Here is a 15,677-nt window from a genome sequence, read left to right as displayed (position 1 = left end):
CTCCTAAGAAAATTGAAGAAAACTGCAGAAAAGTAAGATTTTGGTTTGATTTGTTGCCATTTGGTTATGTTTGTTTTTTGGTTTTGTTTTGTTTTTTTTTTTACAAACCCCACAAGCCATCTACTGAAAGCTTATCCCATTGAGCCGCAGGTTGTTTTTGCAGATGAGGAAATATAACCATAAACAGACTCTTTACAGTGACCAGAAGTCAAAATGACCAGTTTGATTATTTTCACATTAATGTGAGACTGATCTAAACTAAACCACTCTTAAAGAGGCTGAGTCCTCTCAGAAAACAATATAGATTGCTAAATATGCAAGAACTAGGTCTTCTATTTCTACTGTTAATTAGCCACTTACTAAACACAAAACCCAAATAATCAAAGTACACTCTTTCATAATGTGGTGTTTTGTGGTTTTTTTCTAAACATGGTGACAATCAGTGAATATTTTCTATTCTAAGAAGGTTGAGGTTTTGTCTCGTTTTTTTTTTGTTGTTGTTGTTGTTGTTGGTTTTTTTGTTTTTTTTTTTGGCAATATACTGTCACTGCACCACTACTGAACCATATAATTGGTTCCTCAATCAGGCACAGCCCACAGCATCACCTCCTAAAGCTACACTTACTAAGACAGTACTATGGATGGTTCTTCATGGCGAGTCTCAGCTGACTGAAACAGGAAGCATCAATATGAAGCCTCATTCTAAAAGAGGGCAAACTAACAAGACTATAGCAGATATGAATTCTCTATACAAAATAAATTCTTTTGTGTTGGGAAAGGAATATTGCAAAATAGCTATGTCTCGTCTCAGATGATTTTACTCATTTGCCATTATGGAAGACAACTGTGTCTGAAACATGATTTTAATCTTCCTAAGAGACTCCTCTTGGATCTAAGGTGGTCAGGTAAAGGGGGAGAAGGAAGAAAACTTAAAAGCAAACAATATGACTCTTTAAAATGACTATATTGAGTACCATAGGAATATGAAAGATTGTCTCAGAAAACAGGATAGCAAATGTGGACAATAAAATATCTTGACCAGTGAGCACAGAGGTGCAATGGAAAACTGGAAATACATTAAAGATGCATTCCTTTTTTTGCTACTAATCTTTAAATGCTGTCTACAAGAAGCTGCAACAAGAACATAACAATTCAGTGCAAAACTGTGAACTAAACAAAAAGTGATATAATAAGGAAGTTTCCTAAGTATAATGGTGTTCTCATTCAAGCTGGTTAGAATGTTGCAGGAATACTTAGTGACACCTTCAAGCTTTTCATCATCCTCCACCCTAGCCAGTAAAAATTATAAAAATATGTTTCATTAAACATTTTTCATGAGCCAAAAAGCCAAGGAAATAAAACCACAGGACACATACTTGATTCAAGCAATACATTCTTCTTATTCAGTTAGTTGGAACTTTCAGAATTTAAAATATTAAATGGGATGTTTCCATATTTCGATGAACTCGAGTCAACCTACTAAATTAAGCCCGAGTCTGTCCTTCATACCTGCAAGTGTGCAAACAGCACACTCAACCACCCTACTAAAATACAAAATTTCATCAGTAAAATTGCAGCAGTAAATTTTGAGAATCTGAGGAGCAAGGTTATTTGTGTCTTAATAGGCAGCCTGTTTATTGCAAACCTATAGCAGGACTTTCTTGCTTACTAAGTATCAGAGTACTTTCCAATCACTTTCCATGGAAATGTATTTTTAGAAACAATGTAAAAATACATACAACCATGAGACTAAGAACCTTCCATATCTATCAGCACTCCTGCAACTCAAGTAAAACAAACATCTTATTACTGACAGCTATTTGTACACACATCTCAGATATCCCTGGATAAGAATGGATTTTTGTTTCATCCATCACATTACTGTCAATAAATACACGGCATGCCTGTATTTTGTACAACTCATTATCAATCAAACTGAAATAAATTCAAGAGAAGTTACTAGAAACTGAAAGGTGGTTCTTTGGTTAAGCAAGTGCATCTGCTACTTAGTACCCAGGGCCTCACTGTATTTGTGGAAAAGCTGTGCAACTATGAAAAATATCTACCAAAAAGCCCACTTCCCTTTTACAAAAAGGATCCATTTATAAAGATCCATTGTGTCAAAATGTTTCAACAATCAATACAAAAGGCCTTAAATGTCACCAAAACTGCAATTTAAGTAAAATTATGTATGGAAGAAAAACACTAGAGGATTTCACGCTGTGACCTAGGCAACACTTCATTTCAGAAATTTAAGAACTTTGTTTGTTAATAAGATATACCTTAAGAAATATCTTATATCTTAGAAAGACATTTAGCCAGAGGCTTACAGGCTTAAAAACCCCCAAACTAAACTAAACCAAAATCTATGCTATCGCCCCTTTCTCTCTGGAAATAAAATTTGTTTGAAAAGTTAACTGAACTTAGCCACAGCATTTGAAAACCAACAATCCCCATTCAACTTCTTCCTGTTACTGGAAGTAGACATGACTATCGCACATTACTACTGCCTGAAAACACTTAAGGCCTTGGATTAAATTTAGTTGACAAGATGACTCCACTGAGAGGGTGGGTAAGCAGCAAAATCTTATCAGATTTCACTGCAAATGAGGGCAAGATTTAAACTATTTAAACAAGTCCTCCTATTTCAGTAAGAGGAAAACCCACATTTAACAGTTTGCATTTCTACTCATTTCAGGATGATATTAGAAAGACCAGTCTCCAAAACCACTAAATTTCGATGCGTATAAGAGGATAACATATAAGTGTTATTATGAGTTACATATGATGGTTGAAGCCTATGAAGAAACACTTTGAGGAGCAGCAAATACTTATACTTTCATTTCACAAGGAGTGGTTTACACTTCTTTCACCACCAGATCAACTAAAAATAAATATTTTGGAATTACAGCTTTCTTTAAAGCTACTACAATTTAATAAGACAAATAATCCAATAAATAAAAGCTAAGTTAATAATTTCAGCAGATAACATATTGATTCCAGTGGATGTACCTGTCCCTCTTAACCATTCTTTTTATGAAGACAGAAGGTCTTCAAAGTCTTCAACAAGATAGTTGAACTGTGTGTTGGTATGCAAAGCCTTGGGAAGTAGACATTCTCTCTTGAAGAGGCAAAGTGCACAATAATGTAAGGCCAGCAGATGGTTTGAGAAATACTTTCTCCTAAAACCCAAGCTATGCTTCCCTGTGAGCTGCCCCTAGGCACAGCTGTGAAAGGACAGAAGGCCATGGCTGTTGTGAACTCAAGATAGAAGACAGCGATTCCCTCACGTTGTACAGGTGCAGGACAGCACCTTCATCACTCTGAAGATGTCTTCATCTCCTCGGGACTCTCTCGAGATGACCTGAGGGCAGGGGAGGGGGGTGGGAAACAAAAGTGAAAAGTAAGACTCAAATCTGCCCAGTGATTACAAATAACCAGTTTCCTACAAATTAAAAAGGAAACAAACACACATACAAATTTTTGTGCGTATTTTGGGAAGCTCTGTCTATGGCATATATGGTAAGCCTTGGAATGCAACTTCTACAAGTCAGAGAGTACAGACAGGTCCAATTAGTGTTTTTTCTCCTAAGCTGCCCAGATGAAAGACAGCATTATTCATGTGAATAAGGCAAAGGATTATTTCTCACAAGATATATGTATAATGAGTTAAACCTGTATAATTTAATAAGACAGTAGAGACATTTAAATGGCTACTGTCATTAACACCATCACTATGTGATTTTCAGCTGTAAGTAGTTATTCAATTAGGAGTTTATTCATCCTATTCCTTAATGGTACAGTTTAAAGATGCATTTCTACATTCCACATTCAGTAACTTCAGTGATGACATTTACAGGATCATACTTTTAATGGCATAATGGTACAGAATATTTTTTAAAATCTAGGTATGTTTATTTGTATTTTGCAGTATTGTAAATTAACACATAAAAATACAGTATTTTCTGGCAGGCCCTTTATTAAGGACAATGAACTCTATTACATATCCATAAAAATAGTTTTACATGAAAAAAAGGATGTTCAATCATCTCCTAGCACACGAGCAACATATAAATTATAGAACTATCAGTGAATTTTCTAAAAGAGCCTTCTCTAAGAGGCTGAGAGGCGTTAAACACTTCAAGTATACAAGTTCCAGTGAGTGTTTTACTTTACCATAATTTTCATTTCTAGAATATAGGATAGCTGAACCCTCTCCAAATACTCCAGTACTCATGCAGATGTGAATGCACGCTCTTACATAAAACTCATGCATTCATTCTCTATACCTATGCAGACATAACTGAATTGTGTAAAAACATAATGCATACAAGTAAGACGTTTATAGCTCACCGGTAAATCTGTAATGGCCACGTTGCTTGTGAGGGAGTGGGCACTGAATTTGTTGGACTCACCAACATGGCACTATATATGTTGGAAGCTACCACAAGTATACAAAGTAGAATTGGTCCTATGATGGCTCCTTCCAGTCCCAGGTAGTATGCTCCACCAGCTACCGCAAGACCTGTCAGGTAAGGATGACCACCTCTGGCACAGGAAGAACAAAATTAAATTAAGAACAACACAGTATTATCAATTATGAAATGTGAATTAATAATAAAGCTTTATTAAGCTTAGAAAATGACACAGCTAGCTATAGATATCCATATTTACACTATAAACTGCTGTTTGAATGACTGCACAAATGTCCCAATCTGTATTCTGTGCTGTGTTTGCACAACAGATCAAATGCTACTGTAGCATGTAATGCTGGAAATACCCAAAACGGAGTAGTTACTTTAAAGACATCTGCTGAAGAATGTCTGAAGGAGTTAATGGCAAAAACATTTCCATTTTGGGAATGGAAAGATGCTTGCTTGCAAAGACTGTTCATGCTTTATGGTCAAGAACTGCTAAATTTCAACACAATTAGCAACATGTACTATAAGCACCCCTGAGCAAAGACATTAATTTACACAATGATGGCAACTTGGATTACGTCTTTGAAAGAACAGTTAGTATACAGCCTTTAAATAAATAGCCATGTCCTCTCATTTTGTTATTAAAAAACATTTCAGATTGAGTGCTTGTTATCATCAGCTTCTAATGTTTTCAGATGACAAACAAAACTAGATTTGCATGAACATATCAATAATTATTGGAAAGTTGGGTCTTTTGATAAGCTTTTGATAAGAGCTATTGATAAGCTTTTGATAAAGCTTTTTGATAAGCTTTTGATAAGAGCTATTATGGCAGCAAATAAACCAGGCCATTTTTATTTTCCATGTCTCAATTCAGGTGCAAAATGTGAATCCTACCAACAGCATTTACACAAAACCTGTTTACCATCCTTGATTCTTTATAGCTAAAATAATGCTGGCAATATGAAATTGTATAAGAAAAACTACAGTTGACACTTAGCAAGCAATTTTCAGGAAGTTCCTCTAAATTTTGAGCGTAATGCATTGAAAATACCAGCTAGTCAGTTCAGAGCCCCAACAGTTTCTGAGGTTTCTACTGTGGAGCTGACTTCTACTCAACTCCCACATTTTAAGTCTTTGCCTTCATCACAACTGCGTGCAAAACAAGACCATGAAACATGACCTATTAAATCAAACACACCTCAATCATGTCTAACCTAGATCAAGCTTAACCTACTGGCAGGGCCAGACTGTTTTTCTGGGGGGACAAACTTGACCTTAAAATTTTATGTTTCTCCAACATGATTCATTTCTAAATCTTTAAAAACTTCAAATATTTTTTCCCCCAGCATTTGCAACGGTTTAAACATTCTTCTGGCTAGTTTGCTAAATTAAACAACAGATCACGTGATGAAATATGAAGTTAATCTATTTAGAAAACCCTGCATAACCTAATTATAGCTATTTCAAATAGGTTTAATCTAATCTGCAAGGCAGCATGATGCTTACTGTTCTATTTAATGGGAAGAATACAATTTTGCTCCACTGTCAGAAAATCTATTCTTCCCCCATGTATTTTCTGGATGGTAAACAGAATCTGCATCCCCTACAGTCAAAAAAAAGTATTCTAGTAAGTAGAAGAATTATTGGTTGTTTAAATAGCTACTAGCCTTAAATTTATCCATGATTTATTGTTAGGAAAAAATGTAATTTGATTATACCTCACTTGGTAGCTCAAATTAATGCAAAATAATTATAGTAATAATCTTTGAAAATTAGTATTAATATTGGGCATATTATCATTAGGTACTCTCTGTTCAGTGTAATTATATTTGGTGAACAAAAATATTAATTTCTAACAACACAGAACTTAAACATCTTATGTCCTTATTCTACATTAATTCTTCTGTAATAAAGATCAACACAAATGAGGGACTAGCACCAGCACATAACTAAGTCTGGACCATGAAGTCCTGGATTCAGACAGTAACTAGAGAAGTACACCTTTATATCCATATTGTACATGTTTGTGAACATGTCTTGTATGTGGAAAACTTGACAGTTCATATCTTTGCCAGCTCTGTTTAACTGTGTTGTTTTATCTTCTAGTCTGAGTTGAATAAATGGATTCACAGATAATTCAGCTGCAGAAAATGTGAACATTTCTGTTGCATTCCACACACACAACTGCAAATGTTGACTTTGTCTTCATCATTTGGAGTTTGTTTCTCTGTGTACAAACTCAAACCTGAAACCAGGTGACATTTCAAGTCAAAAGAGGCAGCCAAACATCTATGGAGTTTTTTCAAGAAATCTGTGCCTACCCCCTACAACAGGAAAACAGCACTGGCTACTGTCTCAGGAGAAGCCTATCTCCAGTTTTGCAATTTCAATAGACTTTTGCACTGGACTATGGTAACACAACACAAAGGCTGGCTTCAAAAAAAATCCTCAAAATTCTCACAATCCATTCAGAAAAATTAAAGTGTTTTTTCAGGTCCCTAACTGGCTCATGGTTTTGTTTGTTCTGCAGCATCATCTGGCATTAGGGGATGTAAAGTAAAATGCTAGACACACCTTTAGTCAATGATTATGTAAACAGAAAACGTGAACTAATTCTAAGAATCCCAACTGAAACAGTTAATTTTGCTGATGCTGAGTTCAAGACCTCTGAAGTGTCAAAGTTCAGAGAAAAGAGGACTGGGAAAATAAAAGCACTTAGGCCAGTAAGACTTCTTACTATGAGTTGATATCACTACACTTACTCCTATGTTTGACGATACTGTTTTGCATGTTTCAGAAAAATCAGTTTAATTAAAGGCATCAGTGATTGTCAATAATTTTTACAATGCTAACTTTAAGAAGTCTTCAATGTACTTACCCTGATATGTCTGAATAAATTGCTGTATCTACAAAGTAAGTTGGCAAGAGGTGAAAAACCAAGAGCAAAATGGCTTTGCATCCCTGTCCTTGCACAAGCCACAAATCTAGGACTGCAGGGACCGCTGCCCAGTATGTCCCCAGAAATGGCACTGCTCCAAGGATTGCTGCTAATGCTAGAGCACACAGAAGCAGAAGTGAGAAAAAGATCAGAGAAACATATTTCAAAAATATATTTACAGTTAATTTCTGACACTTTTGCCACACCAGTAAGTCCCACTTCTATCAACTGCTCTAAATAAGACATTGAAAAAATACCACATGAGGCTCTTGGTGTTTTATAGCTGTGGTTTAGGAAAAAAGAAAATGACACTATTTTCCAGACACAAGAGCTTCAGCAACAGACCGTCACAAGGAGTTACTTCCAAAGGAGGCACCAACTCAGACAAATTTGATATTATACCTATCATGCACACTTCAAACTGTTACAAAACTTCAAAGAAGCATGTAAGAAAGTACATGAGCCCAAGTCTCACTCTAACTTAATCTCCTGCAGTCAACCACAATAACCAGGCAAACACAAAATTTATTACTTACATATTTCTGTATGCAAACATGTACACACAGGCATACACCCATCTGAAATACCTGTTGTAATCTAAAGCGATACAGTACTGTTGTCATTCTAATTTAACATATTACAAATCACAATAAAGTGCATTTTTTCCCTTTTTTTTTTGTTTCATTAACCAGAAAGCAAAAATTTTTAAGATTTTGCACGCAGTTGAAAGAAAAAGACTGATTACCTTCTAAGTATGTCTAATGACAACCAATGCCTTTAAGGCAGTTGCACTTTATAATACAGCCATTTCCTGTTATATTGGGGTTTCTTGCTTTATGCTCCCCTTACGTTTCCTTGTAGACAAACATTTTAAAATTACTATTATTTTTAGAGGAAGGGAGTCAAAAGAGGAAAAGGGAAGAACATTTTTCACTGGCCATTTCCAAAGCAAAGATTAAAGAATAAAAGAAAACCAGAAGCTGGTAATACAATCAGGCAACAGTACTGAGAATAAGGAGCATGCCTCTATCATGCATTTTCATGATACCACATCTTCCTGCATTTAGGTATCTTGAAAAATCAGCACCTGTCAACTACAAAAGAAACAGAAGCCAAGACAGGCAGAATGAAGCTAAAACCTGAAAAGACTTGGACTGAATACAAGGGAGAAAGAATTACATCCAGGAAAAGAAACAGACAGAAGCAGTAAAATAGCTGGCAGGGAGTGTGTTGTGAAAACAGGAAAAGGCAAGGCTCAGAGATAAGACAGCAATCATGGCCTTCTCTCCATCCTACCCATGGCCACATTCTCTAAGACTAGACTAAGCTTGTCAGTAACATTTAATCCTTCTAATTTTGTACAATAAATAATTATGTAATATTATTTATAAATAGGTTATAATTGTCCAAATTCTTACCAGATGGTATGAAGACTATGTTAATACCAAATATAGTATGAGTCAGCCAAGTGTAGAGTCCATAGAACCCAGCCATTTTGAGGGAAGCATCAAATACACCTCTAAAACAACCAAAGAAACTCTGTTAATTTTTATTGGCAATAGGATTTTGGGAACTATGAAGATATACACACAAGCTGCTTTGAAAAACTGAAAAGCCATTAGTGCTACAAATAACACAACTAAAAACATAACATTGAACCCCTTATGCATTTGTTTCCTCTGAGAAGAATAAACATCCTTCACATCTGTCATTCAAGACATTTAGACACAAAAAAACCCTCATAAGACTGTTCTTTACTGTACAATAGGTTCCAGGGATAAATTCCTTGAAAGAAACTGCTCAAGCATCAGACCACATCCTCTATCAAAAATAACCTTTTATCTATGAGAAGCAGTACATAAAAACTACTTACTACTTTTTCTTTGCCTTTTTCCACTTCTACAGCTTCATCAATTTTCTTTATTTGCTTACATTTCTGTATCTGCTCATTCTCATCGGATTAAAACCACTGATATATGAAGTGAAATAGGCTATTTAAACTCTTACTACTTTCCTACATACTTACATGTCTTTCTGGATGAAAATAATTGAGCATCTCATATTCATTACTAGATTTTAGCCTCAGTATCTTGAAATTCCTAACTTTTAGGCTGCTTACTAGGTTACATTACTGAAAATCAAATAGCAAGTCTGGCAATCTAATTCAGTCCTGCTGAATCTACATCCAACATGCTGGACACAAAGCAAAGTTCCCCTCTTTTAAGTGTGACCACAGCTTTATGAGACAACAAAGTGCTGTAACATTTTGCAGCACGTACATGTGTATCTCATGTGAACTGAAAACCCATGCCTTAGGCCTACAATTACAAAAATCATAATTTCAAACTGGCATATCTCACCATTGTATTATGTCAGTTTTCCACTCGTATTTGAGAAAGGCATGAAGTTTCCCAAGATTACTATTTTAGCTTGTCCAAGTAACTGAACCACCCCTGAGTTCCTCATTTCAAGGCAATCCTAAGAGTTACATCATTGCAGAAGTGGTAGCATATGCACTCTGTGAAGTTTGCTGATGTTAAGTTCTCAATTTATAATTCATGCTTTTCATTACATTGATTGTGTCTTTGCAGTTTGGGAACTCTGGCAGGAGGACAAAGAGGATGGGATAACATACAACAGGAATCATAGAGTCAGATAATATGAGAAGATTACCACTGTGCTTTGAAGGGCAACACAGTCTGCACAGAAAAACAGCCCTTTCTGGATCTAAAGTCTTTGAGACCACAGTTTCTTTCCTCTGTTGAGTCCATAAAGCCTTCTAGGAAAGAAACCTTCTCTGATATTAAACTACTATAGGTAGTATAAATATATAAGTATATAAATACAACAGAATCTCTTCTGAACTACCATCAAGAATTCCAAGACTCCCAGTTTTTGCTTCTTTGGCTACTATCCTCATTATTTCTGTGGGCAGCGTGCACATTTTTGCCCTCCTTTCCTACCTAAAGGCTCACATAGATTTCCAAATGACTTCTGAATCAAAATTATCTTATCTAAAATTCACTCACTGGAAGTTATGAGTGCATGATAAACCTCACACATCAACACTGCTGTGAGATTCTCCTAACAGATTAACTAGGAACAACTGTCGTCAGCCGTTTCTTCCCCCAAAAGAGGGAAAGGGAAAATATGGAAAATTGTATCCAAACCTGCCATTCTAATTTACACAGTCTTCACATTTTGGTTCAGACAAGCACATTTTTTATCCTCAGAGTAATTCAAATTTAAATTCAAGTTCTGTCATGTCTTTTGCTTATGTAGTTATGCTTTAAAATAATTTTGCCCTGTTAAATCCAGCATTCATTCCAGATGCACTAGCAGAATAACAGAAAAGTTAGTCATGGACTAACAGGTATGTCTTGGTCTGATGTCATTCTGCAAGTTGACATGTAATATATTTCAATGGCAAAATAGCACATCCCTCTAAAATTAGACTGCAGAACAGTACAGCATCTCTCTAGCTCCTTGGATCTGGCACTAGTAAGCTGAAAGGAGAAGGCATCAGACAGTGCCAAGAAGTTGTGAAGCATCAGTGGCCAAGCAGGAAGCGAGAGCAAGCTACACCTAATTTCATTATCCTCCTCTCCTTCACCTGGGTTTCTGTCTGCATAAACTAGTCATAAAAAAAAGCACAGGGGATCCTACTCTGTGGCAAGTGTGGCCCAGAAGAACTTTAAAGTCTCTGAAAACTCATGTTTGTTACTTCTGTCACAAAAACTAAAAATCATACCTTAAGGTGTCTAGAAATTCACATCTATTTGGCTTCATGGTTAAGGCAGCAAAAAAATAATTCTGAAAACACTAACCAGAATCTTCATCAGCAGTTTGCTTCAGCTACTCTGCATCTGGGATATCAGATCTTAAATATGATGTGGTCTGCTAGAACAAAAGCTGAATGAATTAATAATCATCTGTAAAAGGCAGATCTTCCTGGTATAATGATGACAGTAAATAGATTTCATCTCTTAATACATTATTGGCACACATACAGCTTCCTTTTATATACAGGAGTAATTGCATGCTTCAGAAATCAGAAAATCCAATTGCTGCTCATGTCTCACGTTGGCACTGTAGCTGGATGAACCACTCTACTTGCAAGAGTTGCCATCTGCGAATGTGTAATTTATGAGCGCTTCACGGCAATTTGGTGCAAGGTATACTTAGACATACATATTCCACTTTACTGAGCTTGGAAAAGCATGTAAAAAAAAAAATCAGAGGACGTGGATCATGCTTCACATCAATCAGATTAAAGATGAAGAAATTTCTGTCAAATCTTTCTGCATAGCTGGCCTAATTTTTTTTGTTGTTATCAAAGTCCTTTTTATTTCACTGAAAAAAAACTAAGAAATTTGCTTGTAGATTCCATAAGGGAAAGTGTCACCTCTTCGTTTTATGGGGTTTGTCGGGGTTAGTGGATTGGTTTTTTTTCTCTTTTACTGACTGGCCATAAAAAGTCCAGAGCTTCCCTTTTGTTTCTACTGTAGTTTACATTAAATGTATGTCCACTTGAACTCAGGTTCACTTTGCAGAGCCTGTAGGTAAGGTCTCTTCACTATTAGCAACACAGTGAAACTTCAAAAATTTCAATCTAATGCTGTGACAACCCCAGCTGAAAGGAGCTCTTCAGCTCTGAGCATTCATTTTTTGACCTTGGAGTTAATTTGATTTTCTAGATCTATCTGTTCCCAGAGCACTGGAGAAAAGAAGAGCATATGGACTGAAATAATGGGAATTGTAGTTACCAGAAGGATTAGAGTAAGCATATTGTAAATTCAGAAGAGAGATTTACTGGTTATTATACTAAATTTATAATGAAGGCATATTAACCTTGGCTTGTGAATGGGCATAAGAGTAAAAACTAGACAGAAGTGGTATTTGTCTCTGAAAAAGTTTGCAAGAATTAGCATTTCCCTAAATTCCTTACAAAACACTTTACAAGCCATACAGCGGTTTACAATTCAATTAAAATGCAAGTTTGTTAACAGGAACACCCCTAAACAAAAATATTGCTAGAAAGAGAAATTTCACTGTTTTGTCATCTTCTTTACACCACTGTTTGATATTTTCCCATATTATTTAAGTAGACATTAAAAGGATTGTTGCAAAATCCTTCTGTATGAACAGCTGACTAATTCAAAATGGTGCTTTGAGAAACTTCAGCTCTTCGGTTTCTTTAGAGAATACAACCTTTACATCTTAAAAGTCAAGAGTTCAAGGTATAAATGGAATGCATTCCAAACTTCACAGCACAGTTTCACAATTAATTTCAGATCAGGCTATCTCAGAACTGTCCCAAGAAAAGAGAACCTCCCATTCCCCTGTTCTCAAGCCTTCACTTCTGCCCCAGATGACCATTCCTCTGCCTGCCAGCACAGTCTCCATTATACACCATGACAGTTTTTACAATGAAATCAGATAATAATAATTTTTTTGTCTGGCTTAATTTCAACTAACTAGCTCAGGTCTCACCTCTACTCCCCATCCAACTAATAAGTAGTGGCATAAATAGCTGCATTCCCACCAGGAAAGAAACTGGCACACTCATGGCTGGAGAGCAAGAATGCTTCTTTGCAGAACAGTGCTGTCTTATCCCAGCTGAAACTAACAGTCACTGTCTCACTATAACTTCAAAACCAAATAACTAAATTTCTTTCTTCAGACACCACCAGGATCCTGGTGGATCTGTTGCAAAAGACAAGATGCTGGTGACTACCAAAGGACAGCTAAAAAATGACAGTTAAAAAGGACTGAGGTATTATTCTTTTACAGCGATCCCCCAGATTCTGAGTAATCGTCATGAGAACACTGAAGAACGAAATGACTCAAAGAAGTCCTTTTGCAAAAAAAACTTACACTGTTCTTTGACTCTCTTTAAGAGTTCTGTTCTTTTAGGAATACAAAAAGATTCTCATAATTTTTCAGTTTCATATTACCCATGAAAGTATGCAAAGTGCACTGAGATATATTCCAACTATGAATAAAGCAGAAGTGGCAGTAAGAGAGTCTTGATAGAGTAAGATCGTGTTAAGAGCAATATAAATATGCAAGTGATTTTCAGAGATGACTCCATGACAAGATTTCATCCTCGTTCTTTCCAATGATACAACTGAACAAAGAGAGGCAACAGCTCCAACATATGCAGGCTAATAATGACACAAATCAGATAAAGTGATACAGTCTTGAACAAAGCATAGGTCCTTGAGATGGTGTAACATGCAAACACTACATATGTCCTTCAAGGCAGGACAGGGCTCCAATGGTTGTATCAAAACTTCATTAAAGAATGGCAACTAGTCTGAAGGACACAGTAGCACACAGATTTTCTTCTCTAACAGAGAAATGTCTACATTCCATGAAAAATAACAATTAACATGCAGTGCAAATTCTGTAAGAAATTCTACATCTGATTATTTCTTTGAAATACTTTTGCATTTGTAATAACTTTTTAATTACTATTTTGGCCTGTTTTAGTCACATGTACCATGTAAACTTAGAATTATTCTTCTGAGAACCACACTTGGAAGGACTAGTTATTTCTAAATCAACTATTTCTAACATTTCCAGATTTTTATCAGAAGTAGACCATGATGCTTAATAAATGCAACACCTAACTATTCTTAAAATGGATTTTTGAACACAGCTTATAAAAAGCCAAACTTGTTCAGACCAAAGGTCTGTTGAGCCAGCATCCCATCTCCAGTGGAGTTCAGAAGCAGATATCAAGGGAATAAAGAAATAGGAAAAACCAATTTAAATCCCACCTGAACATTCTTCCAGCCTCTATTTCCACTTAGAGGTGAAACCAGATGCAGGCTGTCTATTTAGTAATCTTCAATTAATATCTCTTCTTAGTCCTCATGTTCATCCTGCAAGTTTCTGCAATTCTTACATTCTTTGGCAAGACCTTCCCCATGTCTACTGCCTGCTGCATGAACCAACCCTTTTTTGGAAATTTATTTTTTAAAACTTTTCAATGACCCCAAGATTTTAGATTGAAGGAGACCATAAGCAGTCCAATCCAGTCATCCTTTTCGCACTGGTTCTGATTTTGCAAACCTCAATTTGTGCAACAACCTTTTTTCCAGGCTGAAGAGTCCTGACCAGCTCATTCCTCATACAGAAACTGATGCATGCCTTCATTCCCCTAATTCATCTTGTTCCCCTCCTAACTTTTTGAGATGCAGGAACCAGAACAGCACACAGTAATTCAGAGTATAAGTAAACCATAGATTCATACAAGGGGAGTAATATTCTGTATTTCTGTTGTCTAGGTCTGTTGTAACAAATCTTCACATTTGATATGCCTGTCAGATGTTTTTAAGTATTACCAAGCACTGAGCTAGCCAGTCTATCAGAAAATATAGCTCCCAAGCGGCAACAGTCAGCACAGTGGTAATCAGTTTATGTGTGAAGTTAGGACTGGTTTTCACCCCCATGCATCACTTTCATCTCTACACTACATTTCATCAGCCATTTTATTCCCCAGACACTGCCATCTTCTAACTGAATTTGTCTACTATCCTGCCACATCCACTACTTCTCTGGGCAACCTGTTTCAGTTTCTCACCATTCTCAGAGTAAAGAATTTTTTTCTAATATCTAATCCAAACCTACCCTCTTTCTGTTTAAAGCCAATACCCCTTGTCCTTGAAAGCCTCTGGAAAGAGATGCTGCAAAAAGCCTTTATGAAATTTCAGTAGAACATAGCAGACAGATCAACTTATTAATGGTCCTGCTTGCCCACACTTCAAAAAACATGAACAGTTAAGGCAGGACTTCTCTCTGTGAAAATTTCACTGATTCTTTCCTGTGAAGGAACACGATTCAGGATGGGAACAGTTCCGGGCGTGGAGAAAAGCGTGCAGCAATTGGTGGGACTTTGTCGTGTGGGTGGGCTTTGTTGTTATTGTGGTTTCATTGTATTCACACTACACAGTGCACAGCCTGGACAATCCTAGGCTTGTCATGAGTTTGCCCCCACTCCTCCCCCTTTTGCCAGTGTCCCTATCCTGGTATGTCCCTCTGCTTGTCTGTCTCACGCTCTGCCCTATGTTCTGGCCCGTTCCGCTCCCGAGCGGACAAAAAGAGAGGGTGCACGCCTGAATAAAGAACTCTGCTTGCACCCTTTCTCGTGTCCCCTGCCCCCTTCGGACCGCGGCACTTTCCAACTAAACCACATCCCCCAGGTGCTAGTATGTCCTTAACTTTAGTTCCTACTGAATTGCACACTACCAATACCAGCTTACATGTCTGTATTTCCTCGCTTTCCTTCCTGAAACTTTTTTTTTTTA

At 36.6% G+C, this 15,677-nt stretch overlaps 1 protein-coding gene across 3 annotated transcripts in view; it reads right to left on the bottom strand.

The window, feature by feature from the left end:
- Window positions 1-521: 521 nt before the first annotated feature.
- The window catches only part of TMEM245 (transmembrane protein 245), a 76,371-nt gene continuing 61,215 nt past the window's right edge, over window positions 522-15,677 (bottom strand). For all 3 annotated transcript variants that reach the window (XM_032681893.1, XM_032681902.1, XM_032681882.1), the window contains 4 exons: window positions 8,781-8,881; window positions 7,303-7,477; window positions 4,354-4,548; window positions 522-3,364 (listed from right to left, as the gene is read on the bottom strand). In XM_032681893.1, the coding sequence (XP_032537784.1) occupies window positions 3,319-3,364; window positions 4,354-4,548; window positions 7,303-7,477; window positions 8,781-8,881 (517 nt within the window). In that variant the 3' untranslated portion in view covers window positions 522-3,318. The remainder of the gene's footprint in view (window positions 3,365-4,353; window positions 4,549-7,302; window positions 7,478-8,780; window positions 8,882-15,677) is intronic.

The sequence above is a fragment of the Chiroxiphia lanceolata genome, chromosome 1 (genome assembly GCF_009829145.1).
Source record: "Chiroxiphia lanceolata isolate bChiLan1 chromosome 1, bChiLan1.pri, whole genome shotgun sequence".
NCBI classification, from domain to species: Eukaryota; Metazoa; Chordata; class Aves; order Passeriformes; family Pipridae; genus Chiroxiphia; species Chiroxiphia lanceolata.
Note: the sequence above shows the minus strand (reverse complement) of the source record. Positions and strands in the feature narration are given on the sequence as shown.